This window comes from Zea mays, chromosome 5 (genome assembly GCF_902167145.1).
Source record: "Zea mays cultivar B73 chromosome 5, Zm-B73-REFERENCE-NAM-5.0, whole genome shotgun sequence".
In the NCBI taxonomy this organism is placed as follows: domain Eukaryota; kingdom Viridiplantae; phylum Streptophyta; class Magnoliopsida; order Poales; family Poaceae; genus Zea; species Zea mays.
In genome coordinates, this window is record NC_050100.1 from 39,817,625 (window position 1) to 39,840,986 (window position 23,362).

The window sequence follows — 23,362 nt, forward strand, 5'->3', positions numbered from 1 at the left end:
CACCACGATGGAGTAATCCGCCTTCCCCATTGTTTCCTTCACCCGCTAGAGGAGTTTGTCAGTGGGGAGGGCGGCCAAAGCCATCCAGGAGCTTTCCACGGAGGCCTCGGGGGTCATCTCGTTGAGGCGGAGCCGGCGGTCGTCCAGTGGCAGAACCCGCCGCCGGTGGAAGGCCACGACAACTCCAGCCGTGGTGAGACCGTGATCTCAAATCTTCCGTCGGGCCTCCAACAGTGACTTCAAGTGAGTCTGGAGCTCCCGAGGCAGGCCCCACCTCCATCGCTCGTCCGCTCCGAGGACGACGCGGTGCGTGAACGCCGGCAACCGCTCGTCGTCGTTGCGGAGGTAGAACCACCGACTCTGCCACCCCTTGTTCGACGAGGTAAGGGTGACAGGGATGTACAACTGCGTCCAGTCCGAGCGCAACTGGAGCGTGCAGCTGCTAGCTCAAACGGCGAGGCGCACCCTCCTCACCTCGCTGGGCGGGGAGAAGGGCTCCGCATGGAAGAGGTGAACCCACAGGTCTCAATGGGGCTCGATCCCTAAGTAACCCTCGCAGACGGCGATGAAGATGGCCGCTTGGGCGATGGAGTTGGGGTTGAAGTTGTGCAGCTCCACCCCATAGTAGTGCAGCAGAGCCCGCATAAAGCGGCTTGCTGGAACTCCAAAACCCTATTCATGGAACGAGGTGAAGCTCACTATGTAGCCCGCGAGCGGATCTGGCACCTGTTCGTCATGCGACGCGATCCACTCGGGCTACGGGCAAGTGGAACAGGGGCAGAGCAAGCTAGCTTCAACCAGTGCCTCCAAATCCTCATCATTGACGGAGGAAATGGGCCATGGGTCGTGAGGAGGAAGAACGGTGATCTTTTCCACCATCAAAACAGAGGAAGAGGACGAGAAGATGACGAAAGGCTCTTTTGCGGAAGGAGAAAATGGTGTATGAAAGCAAGAAGGCTGGAACGACAAAGGTAACGGTCCAAAGTCTTTGTCTCGGTCAGCTTTATATAGGACGGACGGAGCCACCAAGGTGCGAATTGTAAATGGTCGAACGACGGTCGTTTTGAATCCCAAACACGCCGAGCGTCGTTCCGCATTCTGCCTCAAAAGGTACGCTCTCCACCCTCAGCTTCTCTACCCTCTATCCTCTTGGCAATTAACCGGAAGGAAGCGTCCTCTGCCTCGGAAAACACACCTCGGAAAGGAACCAACAAACCGAAAGAAGGCATTTTCTGCCTCAGGCGGGAGGAGAAAAAGCAAGGAAAAATACTGTTAAGAGGTTCGAAGGTTCAGCCCTTGGCAGGGTATGGAAGAACCGCCTTAGGACTCCAGGGCTCCGAGCCCAATACTGATCAAGGGTTCGAAGGTTGGCCCCTTAGAAGGGCTCCATAACCGCCCCAGAGCACAAAGTAAGGGATGACTATAGGTACGCCCATACATGGCCCTAGTTCGGGTTGCGACCCGAGGTACCTTAAGACATATCCGAGACCGTCAGGAGCGAATCGTGACGGTATCCCATCATAGGGAGGCATCGGGCCCTCGGACCCCATCAAACGGGTTCGGGACCAGGCGAATCACCCGCATGCATCTTTTGGGGCATGTCTCTAAACCACTAGCCGACTCCAATCGAAAGGAGCTCGGACCCCCGCTCGGATTACCCGGTAACAGCTCAATGGAAACGTCCTGCCCGTCGCCCATCGAGGGTAGCATGACAGATTCCCCCTTCCTCCTCGCGGAGAGGTGACTAAGTGGCGTATCAACCAAAAGTCGAGACATCCCTCGACCGACCTCTTGCTCCATGAAAAGGCTCGAGGGTTGTCCTCGCAAACCACGTAAAAGGTTCCCACAAATCGACTGAAGATCAAACGGGGCCTATTAAAATACAAAGGCCCCCGAAGGAGTCAACTACTCCTTCGGGGCCTCAGGGGCTACACCCGACGGGTGTGCTCGCGTGCACCCATCGGAAAATAAAATGTTCTACTTCTCAAAAAGCAGCACACTCGCGAGCGAGCAGCAAAGCCTCCAAACAAGTACCAAAGTACTTCCTTGGAAGGCTCGGGGGCTACTGTCGGGGGTAAAAATTAGGGATACCTGAATTATCCCCCGAAGAATGCACTCAGAGAGGTAAGGACGAAACCCCCCGAGGGGAAATGATCGAGGAACCTACTAAAACCGAGACCTCTCCCCGAGAGTCTCTCGCCTCGGGCAGAACTCCGCCTCGCCCGAGGTCACCATCGCTCTGTCTGACTCGACCGAGCCAATATCAGGCAGATGAGATAGAAGCACCCGAAAATAGGAAGGAAACATCCACATTTAATGTGTGTACCTACCCCACGCCGCGACAGCAGAGCATAGTGGCTAACAAGACGGGAATCACATCTGGGCGCAACAACATGATTACGTCTCCGCTACAGTGCGCGCACGCCGCCTGTCATCCCCTGATGGGACATCTAATACGACAAGATAGAGCAGACTGGCCCTTGGGCTCAATTCTTCGCCTCACCCAACGCCGAGTCCAACCCACGGGCGCAATCTTCGCGTCGCCCGACGCTGAGTCCAACCCATGGGCGCAATCTCCGCCTCGCCCGACGCTGAGTCCAACCGACGGGCGCAATCTCCGCCTCACCTGACACCGAGTCTAGCCCTCAGGCAATTTCTCCGCCTCGCCCAACGGCAAGCGCGGACCTTGATAAGCGTCGCAGGGAATCTCGACGTCGTCCCACGCAAGGACACTGACGCACCCCGTAAGCAGACCTTTAGCCCATACTTGGCGCTGTTACAACAACTACGGAATGGGCAGCCTCTCCCTCGGGGGCTCGGGCGTACGGCCTCTTCCTCGGCTCTCAGCGGGAAACCAGCGGGCGCAAGTCAACAACATCGTCACGTCAGCTTGTAGGGCACCTCTCCTTCGAATACAACACCAGGCTTCACTGCGGACACCCCCTCCATGTATAAATATGTCAGTAGAGTCCCTGCAACAGGAGACCAAACAGCAAGACAAGCAACACACAAACGAACACTCTCTTCTCCACTCAATCTTCGATATTGGCACTTGCCTCAATCATTCCAAGGGACTTGAGGACTTCCCCTCTCCCGCCGTGCTTGTAATTAATGAAAATTAGGCTTTGATCTAATTTTTCTCGACGCTCCACTGCTCAGCCAACTCCCCATCGAGCCGTTCGATTTCTTCCTCTAGCGCTAGCTCACTCACGGTTCGCTCGCTCCTTCGGCCATCGAATGATCAGTTGGGTGACCTAATTCGCTCGTTACCAGCGTCACATTACCTCCTCATCACTTGTCATCTTGTCGCCTCATGCTTTGTCTGGGTACTTTACACCCCAATACACCTCAATACATGTGGATCGGGATGAATACTAGAGTACCCAAATAAAGCCTCATCAGTATCTTGCACACAGTGCCGCTACCTTGCCTCGTAGTCCGCACCAGTAGATGGGTAGGCTATCGGTAGGATCTTACCTTGGCACCATGACGTCACATGCGCTCACTATCTAATTAGGTCTCACTATACCGTTGCAACGAGGCAATGGCTGTCGCTTGCCGCCGTCGCCATGTACCACCACATCATCGCCTGCCCTTGCTAACCCTCGCCTGTTGTCACCTCACCGTCACCGTTTCGTGTTGGACTCACTGACATGTGACACGCCACACTGATGCACCGAAGTGGTCGATCTGCCCTAGCACACCGCCACCGTCGGCTTTGCCCTCTCCAACTCTCATTTAGGATGACAAAAAGGGTTTTTTTATATTCATATCATTTTAGAACACTTCTCATATTATCACTTAACCACCGTAAATATTATTATGAGTTGTGTCGTGTCTATTGCTGATCCGTTTATCACAGTCCATTTGGCCGTTTAGTGCGAAGCATGAGGGTGTGTTAGTGTTGTATGAGAGTGTAAGTACTATCATGTACTGTAATTTGGGACCGCTAACATTTATGCCACGATTTGCAATCTCGTTCTAGCATCTTGGTGCTATCTCCGCCTTGGTGATGGTGACGATTGCCTAATAACAATGGTAATGTGCACATCGACAGACAGGATAGTAATGGAGCGAGGTATTGGTGTACATTTGTGTTGTGCCTAATAGACCGGTCCAAAGTACACAATTTTAGGCACGGTCTGGGTCTGGTACGGTCTAACCTAATTATGGGTCTGGTCTGGCACGATTTAATATGTGGGCCGTGCCTGGGCCTCAAGTCAAGCTCACAGGCCGGTCTGACAGAGCCCATTTAACTAAGGCTCATTGAAGCTCACTAAACATAGACTCAGTATTTAACTAAGGTTCGTCAAAGCCCACAGGACCAACACAACTTGGAGAATCCAGAGCTTCAACCGGCCTTCGAGAACTAATACTTAGATGGGGATAGTGAATAGTGATGATAATAATTGTATATGTATTCTGTATGGCCGTATAGTACTCAACTAAACACTTAACTGAGAACTGAATATTATTTCTGAGCTAGTTATACTATTTTTCTTTGTGACCAAATGTTTTTATTGTGGCAGTCACAAAACATCTTAATTTTATTTTAGTCGTGTGTATATATATATTATGTACTTTCTGTTTATGTATTACTGTTGTATGTATATGGGTCCGTATGACACACTTATGGGGTGTTTGGTTTGAGGAATGAACTAGTCCATCGTCTTCTCACTCCTCACTATTTTTGTTTGGTTTGTGGAATAGAATGAGTTGATCCATCACCATCTCATTCCTCATAGTTAGTTAGTTAGTACTAATATGAGGAATGGAGTCATCCCACCAAATCTGAGGAATGAACCCATGATGCACCACCTTAATTTGGATGATATGATTTCTCAAACCAAACACTCTATTAGCATTCTAGGTTATTTGGGCTGGCCTGACACATATAAGTAATTATGGGCCAATGGCTGAGCCCATGTGCTGGCACGACACGGCCATAATTGAGGATGTGCTTTTTGCAGGTTGTATGGTAGTGCCTTCTTTATAGACCTGTGCTGTTTAGGGTTTAGTAGATTGTTGTGATCTCTATAGACACGTAATTGGAATCTCATTTCTATTTTCCAGTTTAGGAATCTAGGCCCGGCTAGCTCGAACACGTGGCTGGGCTTCGGCCTTTGATGGCCCAGCCCCAGCGGACATCGGCCCAGGAGTACTGAAGAGGCCTCGAGAGTTATACTTTTTTTTGTATTTCTCAATTGGAGAATCAATTTAGTTTTTGATTTTGATGTCCTAGACTACCAAAACGAGGGCAGCGGCGAAGGTCCGAGTGGACGAGCTTGTTGGAACTCGCTCACAGCAGCAAGAAAGCCAACAAGGGTGAATAGTGGTGACAACAGGGTTACGTGCACGGGGGCAATAGCTCTGTTCATCTAGCCTCTCACGGGCACTGTGCGGGGGTATTTATAGGTATCTGAGTGCCCAGCGTCTTGTGTTAAGGACGCATGTGCCCTCAGGCACCTATTTTATCCCCAGAATATTCCCATAAAGCAGGGTTACAGACCGTAATTACAAGTATTCCTTTACAAGTTAGGCCCGTAATACAGAGGCGGCCACGCGGGGCCCGTTACAATGGGCCAGATCACACGTGGGCCTTGGGACTGAACGAGGACGCGGCGTGGTAGGACGTCGCCGCAGGCCCTCGTCAAAGTGCCGAGTCCTGCGAAGGGTGTCCCTGCCCGCTTTGTCTCCGTCGGACCAGCGGCTGCAGCGAAGGCCTCGAGCGAAGGGTGGCGTCTTTGCCTTCGCCCCAACATTTGCCCTCCGAGGGACCAGTTCGACAAAGTCACCTGGTGCCGAAGACGTCGCTAGATGGCGGAGACGCTGCCCTCGCTCGAAGTGGTTCCGCGGGGGTTTTTGATGTGACCGTTGATGGACGGCGTACTGTTGGATTGCGGGTTTCCCGAAGCGTCGCGGCCTGTCGGATTGCGGGTTTCCCGAAGAGCCGCGCCCTGCCTATAAAAGGGGGCGGGGGCGGCGCTGTTTGAACTCTGCCTTCCGCGCTCCGTAAAACCCTAGCCGCCCGCCGTCTTGCTGCTCCTTTTCCTCCGCTGCTCCCTTTGCTCGCCGGCGTTCTGGCTCGAGTGAAGCAGACCGCCCGCCGCCGACGACGGTACGTAGCAATGCCATCCTCTTCTTCTTCCGCCGACGCTGCGCCGCCGGCCGCCGCCTCGTCTGAGGAGACGTTGAGTAACGTGGTGGTGGAGGAGTTGCGCGCCGGCGACTCTGTTGAATTTGGTGTGTCGCGGATGACGTCAGCCCGTATTGAAGATATGCAGCGGTTGGGCTACTTTGGCGGCGGAGTCGCTCGTGCTCCGGGGACGGAGGAGGTCCCCGAGCCGGAGGGCGAGTTGGTTGTTTTCGAGGCGTTCTTCGTCGCCGGACTTCGCTTGCCTGCGCACCGTTTTGTCAGCGAAGTCCTGCGTAGATTCAGCGTTCAAATACATCAGCTGACACCGAACGCCATAGTGGCGCTGGCGAAGTATGTCTGGGCGACGACTTCGTACGGCGGACAGCCGTCAGTTGAAGTTTTTGCGAAGAATTATTGTTTGCATTGGCAGAAAAGGATGGTTGAGGACGGAGTTGCCCAGTTCGGGTCATGCACATTCACGCCGAAGACCGGCAAGACCACAATGCCAGTAGTGGAGTTGGTCCCGTGCGCCCGCAACAAGTGGGGCAATTGGAATGAATTTTGGTTTTATGTTGCTGAGGCTACTATCGAAGGCCATAAAGGGCTCCCCGTGTCCGAAATGTGCTCTCACTATTACTCTGCGTATCCGCCTTATGAAGTAGCAGAAGATGATGCAGACGAAGGGGCCCTTCGGTGCGCCGCCGGTCAGAGCAGCGGTCGAGATTTAGTTGAAGAGTTCGTGGCGTACGGGGTCTGGCACTTGGCGCACGGCTGGGCGCTGGGCGAAGTATGCCCTCGCCAGATGCCCTTTCACGGAGGAAGGGTGGTGCGAAGTCCTGCCTTCGCACTGAATTTGCGAAACCGTGACCCGGCCGCCTTTGTGCGTGATGCGGAGGACTTGGCGGTGCGGCTCGTGGGGCGTTATGTGCCGAGGACGGAAGGCCAGCGCAGCTTTGACATCCGCGGGTCAAATGAACGTTTGAACAGGGTCTTCGAATTAAATCAACTGCCGTACGACGGCTACCCTGGTCAAGACGAAGCGGACCGCCGTGGGAAGAAACCGGCGGTGGAGACTGGAGGCGACCCTGCGCTGGTGGCCGCCGCCTCCTCGAAAAAGAGAAAATTAGGTACTGCGATGGGAAGACTTGGGGTGTCTGATAGTTTCGCTAGAGAGTTAATGAGGACGTGTGCGGCCCCGTGGGAGAGGATGTCTTCGCCCGAGCTCCGGGAGTCTTCGGCTCGGATGCTGAGGGTTACCGGGGGTTGTTGGCCTAAAGACATTCCTATCCCCTGCGCGGCTGAGGAGGACTGTTTTACATCTCGTATGGTTCATCGGTGGAGAGTTTTTCCTTATGGGCGAAATATCGGTCATGTTGTGTGGGCAGTGATGGACAAGGATCGCCAAGGGGCGGCGCGTAAACGCCAGGCGACTGTGAGGGTTCACGAAGCTCGGCCGAAGAGGCAGCGGGGAACGGCGAAGGCGGAGGCCTCCGGCGGAGGCAAGCCGCCGCTGCCGGCGAAGGTGGGCGCCTCTGCGCCTGGCAAGGCGCCGGAGGTGATGGTGGGCGCCGGAGGCCCCACGCTGACGAAGGTGGTGCCGTCTGTCAGCGGAGTGGCGGAGGCTGCGAAGGCGGCCCGAACGTTACCGCCGCCCGGCAAACGCGTTGCCGACTTCGGCACCGAGATTAATGTGGAGGATTATCTTGGGGGTAAGTCTATATAAATATATACACACGTTTTTTTTTAATTTGTTGACGCGTTGCAGGGTCGGACGAGGGCCCGCTTGCTCTGGTTATGCCTGGCGCGGCGATCGCGATGGCTGCGCCAGCGCCGAAGGCGGGGGGAGAGACCCTTGGCGCCGGAGGCGAGGTGTCTGCCCTCGCGCTGGTCAGGGACGAGGCGGGCGTGGCGACCCGCCGGCTGAGGGGAGCGACGGAGGCGTTGAGTCGAGCGGCGGAGGCGCTGAGTCAGGTCCGCCGAGCTATGCCCTCTCCGCCCCCCCCCCCCTCTCTTTTTTTTGCAACGGCCTTACGTGTGTTCTGCAGGTGGCTGACTTCACCAGCCGCACCGCGTCGGGGGCCCTCACGGCAGCTTTGTCTGCCGAGGTCGAGAGACTTCGGACGCAACATGCTGACGCTGTCCGTGAGAAATCGGCCTCCGACAGCAAGTGCCGCAAACTGTCGGAGAAGGTGGCCGCCCTGGAGAAGGAGAAGGCTGACCTCCGGCGCCAGCTGGTGGGGGAGAGGAGGGAGGCCAGCGAAGCCATCGCCAAAGAGCAGGCTGCTCAGGCGGAGGCCAGGCTGGCGCGGGCGGAAGGCAATATCGCCAAGGAGCTCGCCGGAGAGCTGCAGCGGCGGCTTACTGCCCTGGAGAGCCGCGCGGAGGGGGCCGAGGCCGCGATGCGAGCGGAGGCCGAACGGACGCGCACGCAGCTCATGACTGCATACCGCGAGCTAGGTGTGCGGACGGGTGACTTCGAGGTGCCGGAGCGAGAGGCCGGACTTCGCTGTCTGGAATGGGTGCAGGAGGAACTGCAGGAGCTCCCCACTGTCTTGGCGGGGTTGATGGCGTTCACCTCCCTGGTCACCTGCGAGGCAGCAATGAACGCGCTCTCTCGCGAAGGCTGCCGGCACTTTGAGGCCCTCGACCAGGCAGATGAGGATTTTGGGCGAGATATCTTTGAGGTCGAAGACCCCGTGGTGAAGGAATCCGCCGGGGCCCTCTATGACCGGATGTGGAGTTCATACGGTTGTGAGGTGGTCCGGGCGCGGGCCGAGGCTGCGAGGGCTCAGGTAACGTTGTCGTTTGCTCGGCGTTTGCTGGATGCGGTCTGTGCGTGTGTTTGCTGAATTTTTGTGCGTTTTGTCTTAGGCGGAGCGCGGCGAGCGGGTGGACGACTTCGGGGCGCTGAACAGCGTGCTGCCTGACCCGGAGACGACCCCTGCGGAGGCCGCGACTGGAGTCGCCCCGGGACCGACCCCGGAGACCGCGGAAGATGCACCAGGCGCCCCTGCACCTGCTGCGGCCGGCGAAGACCTTCCCCCAAAGGTGGTCGAAGGCGCGCCCGATGCCCCCGCAGCTGCTGTGCCGAGCGCTGAAGATCCAGCGGAGGTGGGGGCGGAGGCAGCGGCGGAGGCCTCGGCGGAGGCTCCCGCAGCGGCAGGGCCTTTGCAGGTGGCATAGGTGGTGTTTAGGGTTGAGGAATTTTTGGATGTTGTACTGAATTTTGGTTGCTGCGCAGGTTCGAGATTTTGGGCCTGCGCACGCAACCGCTACTACTGAGTTTTTGGCGGCTTCGACCGCGGAAGATGGAAATGAATATGGTGGGTCTGTTTCTGAGTTTTGTGATTTTACTGACTCTGGGAGCTCGGTTGAGTGGACTGAGGAGTCTTCGGAGGGGGACTTGGATTATTTTGCGGCCTTGGACGTGGCTGCGGCGGAGGCTGCGCCACACGCTGCGGACGCGCCAGACGTGCCCGGTCCTAGCACCGGGCACCGACGACGAAGGGCGGTTGCAAAGCGTAGGATTAGTGCGGAGGAAGGGGCCCGGCTCCGCGTTAGCAGGGCTGGTCGGCAGGAGCTGCTGTCTTTGCCGGCCGCCGCTGGTGCAGGGGAAGGGGAGCTGCGAAGCCTTTTTGCGGGTGAGGAGCTTAGGATAATGTTGTTTAATTATAGAGAGATGGGGATTATTCCTAAGGTTGAGCCGATGTAGGGCGCGGTGCCCTCGCTTGTGTATGTGTAAGGGCTTGTAAAATGGAGTTGTGTGCCCTCGCGTGCCTGTGCCTGCGAGGGCGCTGTGTACTTTGTCTGGTGTGATTGATTATGCTGTGCCAGCACGATTATAATTGGTCTTGGTGTCGTTTCTGCTTTTGTTGTACTGGGTCGGCTGCGCCCTTAGGCGGCTCTTGCGCGAAGTTTTTGCGATAAGCTTCGGATTTTTGCGCGCTTGTTGTGCTTAGTCCGGCTGCACCCTTAGGCGACTTCTGCGCGGATAGTCTTCGCGATAGACTTTGGATTTTTGCGCACTTGTTGTGCTAAGTCTGGCTGCACCCTTAGGCGACTTCTGCGCGGATAGTCTTCGCGATAGACTTCGGATTTTTGCGCACTTGTTGTGCTAAGTCCGGCTGCACCCTTAGGCGACTTCTGCGCGGATAGTCTTCGCGATAGACTTTGGATTTTTGCGCACTTGTTGTGCTAAGTCCGGCTGCACCCTTAGGCGACTTCTGCGCGGATAGTCTTCGCGATAGACTTCAGATTTTTGCGCACTTGTTGTGCTAAGTCCGGCTGCACCCTTAGGCGACTTCTGCGCGGATAGTCTTCGCGATAGACTTCGGATTTTTGCGCACTTGTTGTGCTAAGTCCGGCTGCACCCTTAGGCGACTTCTGCGCGGATAGTCTTCGCGATAGACTTCGGATTTTTGCGCACTTGTTGTGCTGAGTCCGGCTGCACCCTTAGGCGACTTCTGCGCGGATTGGTCGCACGCGAGGGTGGCTAGCGCTTAGCCTCGCGGTGACTTCGACTTGGTCGAATGCCGAAGACCGTTGTTGCGGTCTTTTTTCGACACATGCTTTTGCGGGGGATTTTTCTCACATATATTACATGGCTCCGCCTCGTTAAAAACCTCACCCCCCGGGAGGAAAAGAGTGCGGGCCGGTACAAGATTGTTTGCGGCGAATTACAAGGGCGAAATCAGCCCTAAATGGGTCAAACAAAAAATTTGCGAAGGTTGTCGACGTTCCAGGAGTGCTCTAGGTCCTCGCCGTTTGGCGTTGTGAGCCTGTAAGCGCTGGGGGAAGCTTTTGACTTGACTATGAAGGGGCCCTCCCACTTGGGCTCCAACTTGCCCTTGGACTCCGTCTGAGCTGTTCGGATGAGTACGAGGTCCCCCTCGCTGAACTCCCTTGGGATGACTGCACGGTCGCGCCATGCTTTGGTCTGGGCCTGATATTTGTTTAGGGCCTGTAGGGCGAAGACCCGGTCTCCGTCAATGAGATCTTTTGAAGTTGGCTCATCCACTTCGGGGACGGCTGACGGAACTGTACGCGGGGACCCATGCTTTATTTCTTGCGGGGTCATTGCCTCCGATCCGTATAGAAGGCGGAAAGGGGTGAACCCGGTCGCTCTGCACTCGGTTGTGTTTAGCGCCCAGACCGCCTCTGGTAATAAATCTGTCCATCTGCCTTTTCTTTCATCGAGGAGCATCTTTTTGACAGCTGTGAATATTTTCCCATTGGCGCGCTCCACGACCCCGTTGGATTGCGGATGATAGACTGAAGCGAAGGCAAGCTTGGTGCCGATGGAGAAACAAAAATCCTTGAAATCTTGGCTGTCGAACTGCTTGCCGTTGTCAACTGTTAGCTCGGACGGTACTCCGAAGCGGCAAACGATGTTCTGCCAGAAGAATTTTTGGGCAGTCTTTGATGTGATCGTGGAAACAGCCCTCGCTTCAATCCATTTGGTGAAGTATTCGACAGCTACGAAGGCGAACTTAAGGTTCCCCTGAGCGGTGGGCAGGGGCCCGACGATGTCTAGGCCCCAGCGCTGGAGAGGCCATGTATGGGCAATCAGCTTTGTATATTGCGAGGGGTTGCCTGACCGAGGGGAGAACTTCTGGCAGGCTTCGCAGGACCTCGTGACCCGATTTGCGGCGCAGATCATTGCGGGCCAGTAAAACCCTTGTCGGATCACCTTGGCAGCCAGGGCCCTTGGCCCTGCGTGCGAGCCGCACGTGCCACTGTGGACTTCGCGTAGGATCTGCATGCCTTCGGTTTCGGTGACGCATTTGAGCATTGGCTGACTGACCCTTTTCTTGTACAGTTGGCCCTCGATCAGAGCGAAGTCCCGGCTTCGATGTCTGAGGCGCTTTGCCTCACTGACGTCGTCTGGATGATAGTACCCCTGTAGGAACAGGGTTATTGGTGCCCTCCAGTCTTCTGTCATGATTAGGTTGACTATACGGTGGCCTTCGCTATCATTAGTTATCTGGAGCCCTTCGGGGCTCCGGACAGCTGGAGTGCCGATGGTGTGGAAAAACACGTCGGAGGGCAGGGGCTCGCCCCTGGCGGCGGCCTTGGCTAAGGCATCGGCCTCCTCGTTCTTGGCCCTGTCCACATGCTGCAGGGTGAATCCCTTGAATTGTCTCTCGAGACTTCGGATAGCCGCGAGGTATTGCATGAGGGCGGGGTCTTTTGCTGCATAGTCTTTTTCGACCTGACCGGCAACTATCTTGGAGTCTGTTTTGATGATACATGTGGTGACTCCGAGGGCCCTTAGCTTGCGGAGGCCGAGGATGACTGCTTCATACTCTGCTATGTTGTTTGTACATTTGTCGGATTCCAGAGCGAAGCTGAGGCGTGCTGCATATCTGTGTTTGACTCCGGCTGGCGAGGTGACGACTGCAGCGACGCCTGCCCCCGCATGACACCATGCACCATCGCAATGGATAGTCCAGACCTTTTCTGTGGATGGGTCCGGCTGTGTTACTGGCCCAGTCCAGTCGACGACGAAGTCTGCCAGGACTTGCGACTTGATAGCTGTTCTGGGCTCGAAGCTGATGTGGTAGCCGGAGAGTTCGGCTGCCCACTTGGCAATCCTCACTGATGCCTCCGGGTTCCTGAATAGTTCGCCGAGCCCCCTGTCTGAGGTGACTCGGACCTTGAATGCTTCAAAATAATGGCGCAGCTTGCGCGAGGACATAACAACTGCGTAGGCAATCTTCTCCAGCTCTGTCATGTTGCATTTGGACGGTGTCAGGACTTCGGAGACATAGTAGACAGGGCACTGTCTGACTGCGCCCTCGACTGTCTGCTCCTGTACCAGTGTCGCGCTGACTGCGTGCGGCGAAGCCGCGACATAGAGCAATAGGGGGAGCGAGGAGTCGGGGCTCGTGAGGATGGCCAGCTCCGACAGGTACTGTTTTAGTGAGGCGAAGGCCGCTGCTTGCTCCGGTCCCCAAGCGAAGTCCTTCGCGCCGCGGAGTGTTTTGAGGAAGGGGAGACTTCGCTCGGCGGACCTGGAGATGAATCTGTTGAGAGCGGCCATCCTGCCTGTCAGGCGCTGGACGTCCCTGGCGGACTGCGGAGGCGACATATCGACGATGGCCTGGATCTTGGTTGGGTTGGCCTCGATGCCGCGGCGGGATACCAGGTAGCCCAATATCTTGCCCTGGCGAACACCGAAAACGCACTTTTCCGGGTTTAGGCGGAGTCGTGCATCTCGCATGTTCGTGAATGTCTCTGCCAGGTCGACGAGATGGTCCTCCTTATTCTTGCTGGCGACGACGATGTCGTCCACATATGTGAATATATTTCTGCCGACCTGCCCCTCGAGCACCGTTTTGGTGAGTCTGGAGAAGGTGGATCCGGCATTCTTGAGACCCTCCGGCATTCTGACAAAGCAATAAGTGCCGAAGGGTGTTATAAAGCTGGTGCTAGCCTTGTCTTCCTCCTTCATGTATATCTGGTGATAGCCGGAGAAGCAGTCGAGGAGGGACATGACCTCGCATCCGGCCGCGCTATCGACTATTTTGTCGATCCGCGGCAACGGGAAATTGTCCTTTGGGCAGGCCTTATTGAGACTGGTGAAGTCTATGCACATGCGCCATTTTCCGCTTTTTTTCTGCACCATCACAACATTGGAGAGCCACGTGGGGTAAGCCACTGGCTCGATGAATTTAGCCTCCAGGAGGCGATGCACCTCCGCCTTGGCGGCCTCTGTCTTTTCGTCTGACATTTTGCGAAGCTTCTGCTTTTTGGGTCGCACCGAAGGGTTAATCCCCAAGCTGTGCTCAATTATGGCTCGGCTGACTCCGACCAGATCGAGGGCAGACCAGGCGAAGACATCCTTATTCTTGGCCAGGCAGCAGAGAAGTCTCTCTTCTTCAAGTGAGGTGAGGTCTTCGCTGATAGTTACTGTCTGCTTGGGCGTGGCCTGATCGAGGGGGACAGTCTTGGTCCCGTCTTGGCACTGCAACTGTGCCTTGTCGTGCTGCTTGTCGGTTGGGCTGGCCGGCGCAGGGACCTCGCGCTGGGTCGTGAGACAGTGTACGTTTCTCTAACCGGGCACGAAGTCCCGCTCAATGTTGCGCGCCGTCTGCTGGTTGCCGTAGACTGTGATGGCGCCTAGCGGGCCTGGTATCTTCATACATAGGTACAACCCGTGGATGGCAGCTTCGAACTTGTTGATGGATCCCCGGCCCATGATGGCGTTGTATGGATATACCATGTCGACAATGTCGAAGGTTACTTGCTCACTTCGGGCATTGGGCGCTACACCGAAGGAGAGGGGCAACTCTATCTTGCCAACTGGAAAGGTGCCCTTGCCGCCGAAACCATACAACGGGTTGTCCGAAGGCTTCAGCAAGCTGTGGCTTATACCCATGCGGTCGAAGGCGTGGAGGAAGATGATGTCCGCCTGACTGCCGTTGTCGACTAGGACTTTGTGTAAGTCCCAGCCTGCCACGCTGCAATTGATGACCATAGCGTCGATGTGGGGGGTGCTGCGTAGGTCGACGTCTCGTGCGTCGAAGGTTAGCGGTATATGGGACCACTTCGTCTGCACGACTGGGCCAGTGACGGCGACGTGGTTGATGCTGCGGTAGTGGTCCCGCTTCTGCCGCTTGGTGTCGAAGTCAGTGCTGGACCCCCCTGTTATCATGTGAATGACTCCGCGATATGGTTGATCGGCGAAGTCTTCCTGTTTTGGGGCGTGGGGGATGTTTTGGTGTTGCTGGTGTGGCGGTGGGGGTGGAGGAGGTACGATTTGTACTTCCTGATGGTGTTGGTAAGCGTGGTGCGGTGGATGCGGAGCGGGAGCGTGGATGTATGGTGGAGGGGGTGGTTGGTAATTATGCGCGACAATTCTAGGATTGTCGGCTCGCTGCACCCGCGCCATTCTTTCTCTGGTGGCCTTCGTCTCGGGGCAGTCTTTGGTCTGGTGGGCGCAGTCTTCGCCGTGGAAAAGGTAATAGAACCGGCGCGGCGGCTGCTGCGCCCGCCCTCGACCCCTGCCGCGCGTTCCATTTCCGCGGCCCTGGGGGGGATATTCCTGGCGGCGAGGGGGATCAGCAGCAGGTTGTTGGTTGACGATGTTGTGCACTTGCTGCTGACTGCGGCCCTCTCGTCCGGAGTCTGGCTGCGGAGTCCTTGTCCACGTGCGGCTGGACTGCGGGGCATCTTTGGGTTTCCGTTGTGACTCGACCTTGCGCTGGTGGAGCTCTTCGGATTTGGCATATTTTTCGAAGAGCTGATATAGCTCCTGCAAGCTCTTAGGTGGATCTCTGATACAATGGCTGTAGAGGACGCCGGCCCGAAGGCCATTGATGGCGTAGTGGATGGCGATCTGATCGTCGACAGAGGGCAGCTGCGACTTGAGTGTTAAGAACTTGCGGTAATACTCCCGCAGAGTCTCCTTTTCTAGCTGTTTGCAAAGCGAGAGCTCAGCCAAAGCGTCAGTGTCTGGACGGTACCCTTGGAAGTTGAGGAGGAACTTGTCCCTGAGACTTCTCCACGAATCAATGGACAGCGGAGGCAATCTGGTGAACCAGGTGAGTGCTGGGCCCTCTAGTGCGATGATGAAAGACTTCGCCATTGTGGCGTCGTCCCCTCCGGCTGATGCAACGGCGACTTGATAACTCATGATGTACTGCGCCGGGTCGGTGCTGCCGTTGTACTTGGGGTATGCCCCCGCTCGAAAGTTAGCTGGCCAAGGCGTCACTTGTAGGTGTGGCGCCAGGGGACTTTGCTCGTCGAGGTAGTTGACCCCTTGGAATGGCGCGCCGTGCTGGGAGACGTAGTCATGCTGGGGGAAACGCGGGTTCTCCGGCTGCGCCCGGTGCTGCAGGGGTGGGCCATGCTGCCGGCCGAGGTGGCCTTCGCGCGTGTCCTCCGGTTGTGTGCGCTGTTGGAGGGGTGGCTCTTGCTGTAGACCGAGGTGGCCTTCGCGCTGCATCAGCGCGATCTCGCGCTCGAGGTCTTGAGCTTTCTGCTCCTCGTCGCGTATCATTTGCCGCACTTTGGCTAATGCGGACACACGCTGGCGCTTGGCCTCCAGTAACTCTTTCTGCCTCTGGAGATTGCGGTTCCTGAGGCGCAGGGCGCGCAGCTGCAGCTGTTCTTCTGTTGAGACGCCGAGGACCTCACCGTCCTCGGTGAGGTCTGCGCCTTCCAGTGGGGCGAAGCCTGGGGGCGGCTGTGACTGTCCTTCGGTTCCGCAGGTGCGGAAGGTGTCGTCTTCGCCGATGTGGGGAACATTGTCTTCAGTGGGCTCTTGGTGGGTGGATTGGGTGACGACGAGGGCCTTGCCCTTTCTTGCGGCCAGCAGTGCTGCCTTCGCAGCCTCGTCAGCCTTGGGGTTAGCTCTCTTGGGTGCCATCGCGGGTGGTTTTATCGTAGCACGAACGGTGGGCGCCAAATGTTGGAACTCGCTCACAGCAGCAAGAAAGCCAACAAGGGTGAATAGTGGTGACAACAGGGTTACGTGCACGGGGGCAATAGCTCTGTTCATCTAGCCTCTCACGGGCACTGTGCGGGGGTATTTATAGGTATCTGAGTGCCCAGCGTCTTGTGTTAAGGACGCATGTGCCCTCAGGCACCTATTTTATCCCCAGAATATTCCCATAAAGCAGGGTTACAGACCGTAATTACAAGTATTCCTTTACAAGTTAGGCCCATAATACAGAGGCGGCCACGCGGGGCCCGTTACAATGGGCCAGATCACACGTGGGCCTTGGGACTGAACGAGGACGCGCCGTGGTAGGACGTCGCCGCAGGCCCTCGTCAAAGTGCCGAGTCCTGCGAAGGGTGTCCCTGCCCGCTTTGTCTCCGTCGGACCAGCGGCTGCAGCGAAGGCCTCGAGCGAAGGGTGGCGTCTTTGCCTTCGCCCCAACATTTGCCCTCCGAGGGACCAGTTCGACAAAGTCACCTGGTGCCGAAGACGTCGCTAGATGGCGGAGACGCTGCCCTCGCTCAAAGTGGTTCCGCGGGGGTTTTTGATGTGACCGTTGATGGACGGCGTACTGTTGGATTGCGGGTTTCCCGAAGCGTCGCGGCCTGTTGGATTGCGGGTTTCCCGAAGAGCCGCGCCCTGCCTATAAAAGGGGGCGGGGGCGGCGCTGTTTGAACTCTGCCTTCCGCGCTCCGTAAAACCCTAGCCGCCCGCCGTCTTGCTGCTCCTTTTCCTCCGCTGCTCCTTTACCTCCTCATCACTTGTCATCTTGTCGCCTCATGCTTTGTCTGGGTACTTTACACCCCAATACACCTCAATACATGTGGATCGAGATGAATACTAGAGTACCCAAATAAAGCCTCATCAGTATCTTGCACACAGTGCCGCTACCTTGCCTCGTAGTCCGCACCAGTAGATGGGTAGGCTATCGGTAGGATCTTACCTTGGCACCATGACGTCACATGCGCTCACTATCTAATTAGGTCTCACTATACCGTTGCAACGAGGCAATGGCTGTCGCTTGCCGCCGTCGCCATGTACCACCACATCATCGCCTGCCCTTGCTAACCCTCGCCTGTTGTCACCTCACCGTCACCGTTTCGTGTTGGACTCACTGACATGTGACACGCCACACTGATGCACCGAAGTGGTCGATCTGCCCTAGCACACCGCCACCGTGGGCTTTGCCCTCTCCAACTCTCATTTAGGATGACAAAAAGGGTTTTTTTATATTCATATCATTTTAGAACACTTCTCATATTATCACTTAACCACCGTAAATATTATTATGAGTTGTGTCGTGTCTATTGCTGATCCGTTTATCACAGTCCATTTGGCCGTTTAGTGCGAAGCATGAGGGTGTGTTAGTGTTGTATGAGAGTGTAAGTGAAAGGGAATTAGGCTTACACCTAGTTCCCAAATAATTTTGGTGGTTGAATTGCCCAACACAAATAATCGGACTAACTAGTTTGCCCCAGTATATAGAATATACAGGTGTAAAGGTTCACATTCAGTCAATAAAAAGACCAAGTGTTGGATTCAACAAAGGAGCAATGAGGCAACCGAGGGCACCTCTGGCTGGAGGCACCGGACTGTCCGGTGTGCACCGGACAGTGTCCGGTGCGCCCAGAGGACACCAACTCAAACTCTTCGCCCTCGGGAATTCTCGGAAGCCGGCGCGCTATAATTCACCGGACTGTCCGGTGTGCACCGGACATGTCCGGTGCTCCAAGGAAGCGCGGTCTCCGGAACTCGCCAGCCTCGGGTTCGCGCGGCAGCCGCTCCGCTAAAATTCACCAGACTGTCCGGTGTGCCAGCGAAGCAACGGCTCCCTGCGGCGCCAACGGCTCCCTGCGGTGCATTTAATGCACGCGCAGCGCGCGCAGACGTCAGGCACGCCCATACTGGTGCACCGGACATCAAACAGTACATGTCCGGTGTGCACCGGACACCCAGGCAGGCCCACAAGTCAGAAGCTCCAACGGCTAGAATCCAACGGCAGTGATGACGTGGCAGGGGGCACCGGACTGTCCGGTGTGCACCGGACTGTCCGGTGCGCCATCGAACAGACAGGTTCCCAACGGCCACATTTGGTGGTTGGGGCTATAAATACCCCAACCACCCCTCCATTCATTGCATCCAAGTTTTCCACTTCCCAACTATTACAAGAGCTCTAGCATTCAATTCTAGACACACCAAAGAGATCAAATCCTCTCCAATTCCACACAAAGCCCTAGCGACTAGTGAGAGTGATTTGTCGTGTTCATTTGAGCTCTTGTGCTTGGATTGCTTCTTTTCTTTCTCACTTGTTCTTGTGATCAAAACTCCATTGTAATCAAGGCAAGAGGCACCAATTGTGTGGTGGCCCTTGCGGGGAAGTTTTGTTCCCGGCTTTGATTTGAGAAGAGAAGCTCACTCGGTCCGAGGGACCGTTTGAGAGAGGGAAGGGTTGAAAGAGACCCGGCCTTTGTGGCCTCCTCAACGGGGAGTAGGTTTGAGAGAACCGAACCTCGGTGAAACAAATCCGTGTGTCACACTTCATTATTTGCTCGCGATTTGTTTTGCGCCCTCTCTCGCGGACTCGTTTATATTTCTAACGCTAACCCGTCTTGTAGTTGTGTTTATATTTGTAAATTTCAGTTTCGCCCTATTCACCCCCCCTCTAGGCGACTATCAATTGGTATCAGAGCCCGGTGCTTCATTAGAGCCTAACCGCTCGAAGTGATGTCGGGAGATCACGCCAAGAAGGAGATGGAGACCGGCGAAAAGCCCACTACAAGCCACGGGAGCACTTCATCGGAAGAGTCCCGCACCAAGAGGAAGGAGAAGAAGAAGGACTCCTCCAAACGGAAGGAGAAAAAGTCTTCCTCTTCTCACCACCAAGAGAAGAAGGAAAAATCCTCTTCCCACAAGCCGCATCGGAAAGGCGACAAGCATAAGAGGATGAGGAAAGTGGTCTACTACGAGACCGACACTTCATCAACATCAACCTCCGACTCCGATGCGCCCTCCGTCACTTCTAAGCGCCAAGAGCGCAAGAAGTATAGTAAGATCCCCCTACGCTACCCTCGCATTTCCAAACATACACCCTTACTTTCCGTCCCATTAGGCAAACCACCAACTTTTGATGGTGAAGATTACGCTAGGTGGAGCGATTTAATGCGATTTCATCTAACCTCGCTCCACAAAAGTATATGGGATGTTGTTGAGTTTGGTGCACAGGTACCGTCGGTAGGGGATGAGGACTATGATGAGGATGAGGTGGCCCAAATCGAGCACTTCAACTCTCAAGCAACAACAATACTCCTCGCCTCTCTAAGTAGAGAGGAGTATAACAAAGTACAAGGGTTGAAGAGCGCCAAGGAGATTTGGGATTTACTCAAGACCGCGCATGAAGGTGATGAGCTCACCAAGATCACCAAGCGGGAAACGATTGAGGGGGAGCTCGGTCGGTTCCGGCTTCGCAAAGGGGAAGAGCCACGACACATGTACAATCGGCTCAAGACCTTGGTGAACCAAGCGCGCAACCTCGGGAGCGTAAAGTGGGATGACCACGAGGTGGTTAAGGTTATTCTAAGATCACTCATTTTCCTTAACCCTACTCAAGTTCAATTAATTCGTGGTAATCCTAGATATACTAAAATGACCCCCGAGGAAGTTATCGGGAATTTTGTGAGTTTTGAGTGCATGATCGAAGGCTCGAGGAAGATCAACGAGCTTGATGATGCCACCACATCCGAAGCTCAACCCGTTGCATTTAAGGCAACGGAGGAGAAGAAGGAGGAGTCTACACCAAGTCGTCAACCAATAGACGCCTCCAAGCTCGACAACGAGGAAATGGCGCTCGTCATCAAAAGCTTCCGCCAAATCCTCAAGCAAAGGAGGGGGAAGGACTACAAGTCCCGCTCCAAGAAGGTTTGCTACAAGTGTGGTAAGCCCGGTCATTTTATTGCTAAATGTCCTATATCTAGTGACAGTGACCGAGGTGACGACAAGAAGGGAAGGCGAAAGGAGAAGAAGAAGTACTACAAGAAGAAGGGCGGCGATGCCCATGTTTGTCGGGAATGGGATTCCGACGATAGCTCAAGCGACTCCTCCGATGACGAGGACGCCGCCAACATCGCCGTCACCAAGGGACTCCTCTTCCCCAACGTCGGCCACAAGTGCCTCATGGCAAAGGACGGCAAAAAGAAAAAGGTTAAATCTAACTCCTCCACTAAATATGAATCTTCTAGTGATAATAATGCTAGTGATGAGGAAGATAGTTTGCGTTCCCTTTTTGCCAACCTTAACATAGCTCAAAAGGAAAAATTAAATGAATTAGTCAGTGCTATTCATGAAAAGGATGATCTTTTGGATTCTCAAGAGGATTGTCTAATTAAATAAAACAAGAAACATGTTAAGGTTAAAAAGGCTTATGCTCTTGAGATTGAGAAATGTGAAAAATTATCTAGTGAGCTAAGCACTTGCCGTGAGATGATTGATAACCTTAGACATGAAAATGCTAGTTTAAATGCTAAGGTTGATTCTCATGTTTGTAATGTTTCAATTCCCACTCCTAGAGACAATAATGATGATTTGCTTGCTAGGATTGAAGAATTGAACATTTCTCTTGCTAGCCTTAGATTAGAGAATGAAAATTTGATTGCTAAGGCCAAAGATTTTGATGTTTGCAAAGTTACAATTGCCGATCTTAGAGATAAGAATGATATACTTCGTGCTAAGATTGTTGAACTTAATTCTTGCAAACCATCTACATCTACCATTGAACATGTCACTATTTGTACTAGGTGTAGAAATGTTGATATTGATGCTATTCAAGATCACATGATTTTAATTAAGCAACAAAATGATCATATAGCTAAACTAGATGCTAAAATTGCCGAGCACAACTTAGAAAATGAGAAATTTAAATTTGCTCGTAGCATGCTTTATAATGGGAGACGCCCTGGCATCAAGGATGGCATTGGCTTCCAAAGGGGAGACAATGTCAAACTTAATGCCCCTCCTAAGAACTTGTCTAACTTTGTTAAGGGCAAGGCTCCCATGCCTCAGGATAACGAGGGCTACATTTTGTACCCTGCCGGTTATCCCGAGGACAAAATTAGGAAAATTCATTCTAGGAAGTCTCACTCTGGCCCTAATCATGCTTTTATGTATAAGGGTGAGACATCTAGCTCTAAGCAACCAACCCGTGCCAAGTTGCCTAGAAAGAAAACGTCTAATGCATCAAATGATCATGCTGTTTCATTTAAAACTTTTGATGCTTCTTATGTGCTTACTAACAAATCCGGCAAGGTCGTTGCCAAGTTTGTTGGGGGCAAACACAAGGGCTCCAAGACTTGTGTTTGGGTACCCAAAGTTCTTGTTTCTAATGCCAAAGGACCCAAAACAGTTTGGGTACCTAAAGTCAAGAACTAAATTTGTTTTGTAGGTTTATGCATCCGGGGGCTCAAGTTGGATACTCGACAGCGGGTGCACAAACCACATGACCGGGGAGAAAAGGATGTTCTCCTCATATGAGAAAAACAAAGATCCCCAACGAGCTATCACATTCGGCGATGGAAATCAAGGTTTGGTCAAAGGACTTGGTAAAATTGCTATATCTCCTGACCATTCTATTTCCAATGTTTTTCTTGTAGATTCTTTAGATTACAACCTGCTTTCTGTTTCCCAATTATGTCAAATGGGCTACAACTGTCTTTTTACTGATGTAGGTGTCACTGTCTTTAGAAGAAGTGATGATTCAATAGCATTTAAGGGTGTGTTAGAGGGTCAGCTATACTTGGTAGATTTTGATAGAGCTGAACTCGACACATGCTTAATTGCTAAGACTAACTTGGGTTGGCTCTGGCACCGCCGACTAGCCCATGTTGGGATGAAGAATCTTCATAAGCTTCTAAAGGGAGAACACATTTTAGGATTAACAAATGTTCATTTTGAGAAAGACAGGATTTGTAGCGCATGCCAGGCAGGGAAGCAAGTTGGAGTCCATCATCCACACAAGAACATCATGACGACCGACAGGCCGCTTGAGCTACTCCACATGGATCTATTCGGCCCGATTGCTTACATAAGCATCGGCGGGAGTAAGTATTGTCTTGTAATAGTGGATGATTATACTCGCTTCACTTGGGTATTCTTTTTACAGAAAAAATCTCAAACCCAAGAGACCTTAAAGGGATTCTTGAGACGGGCTCAAAATGAGTTCGGATTAAGGATCAAGAAAATAAGAAGCGACAACGGGACGGAGTTCAAGAACTCTCAAATTGAAGGCTTCCTTGAGGAGGAGGGCATCAAGCATGAGTTCTCTTCTCCCTACACACCTCAACAAAATGGTGTAGTGGAGAGGAAGAATCGAACTCTATTGGACATGGCAAGAACCATGCTTGATGAGTACAAGACACCGGACCGGTTTTGGGCCGAAGCGGTCAACACCGCCTGCTACGCCATCAACCGGTTATATCTTCACCGAATCCTCAAGAAGACATCCTACGAACTCCTAACCGGTAAAAAGCCCAACATTTCATACTTTAGAGTTTTTGGTAGCAAATGCTTTATTCTTGTTAAAAGAGGTAGAGAAAATCTAAATTTGCTCCTAAAACTGTAGAAGGCTTTTTACTTGGTTATGACTCAAACACAAGGGCATATAGGGTCTTTAACAAGTCCACTGGACTAGTTGAAGTCTCATGTGACGTTGTGTTTGACGAAACTAACGGCTCTCAAGTAGAGCAAGTTGATCTTGATGAGATAGGTGAAGAACAGGCTCCATGCATAGCGCT

General features: G+C 53.9%; 1 protein-coding gene across 1 annotated transcript in view; it reads left to right on the forward strand.

Moving 5' to 3' along the window:
- The first annotated feature begins 397 nt into the window (after positions 1-397).
- The window catches only part of LOC103628156 (uncharacterized), a 38,432-nt gene continuing 15,467 nt past the window's right edge, over positions 398-23,362 (forward strand). Inside the window, 1 exon segment of the mRNA XM_020538313.3 lies at positions 398-510. Coding sequence (XP_020393902.2) covers positions 398-510 — 113 coding nt within the window.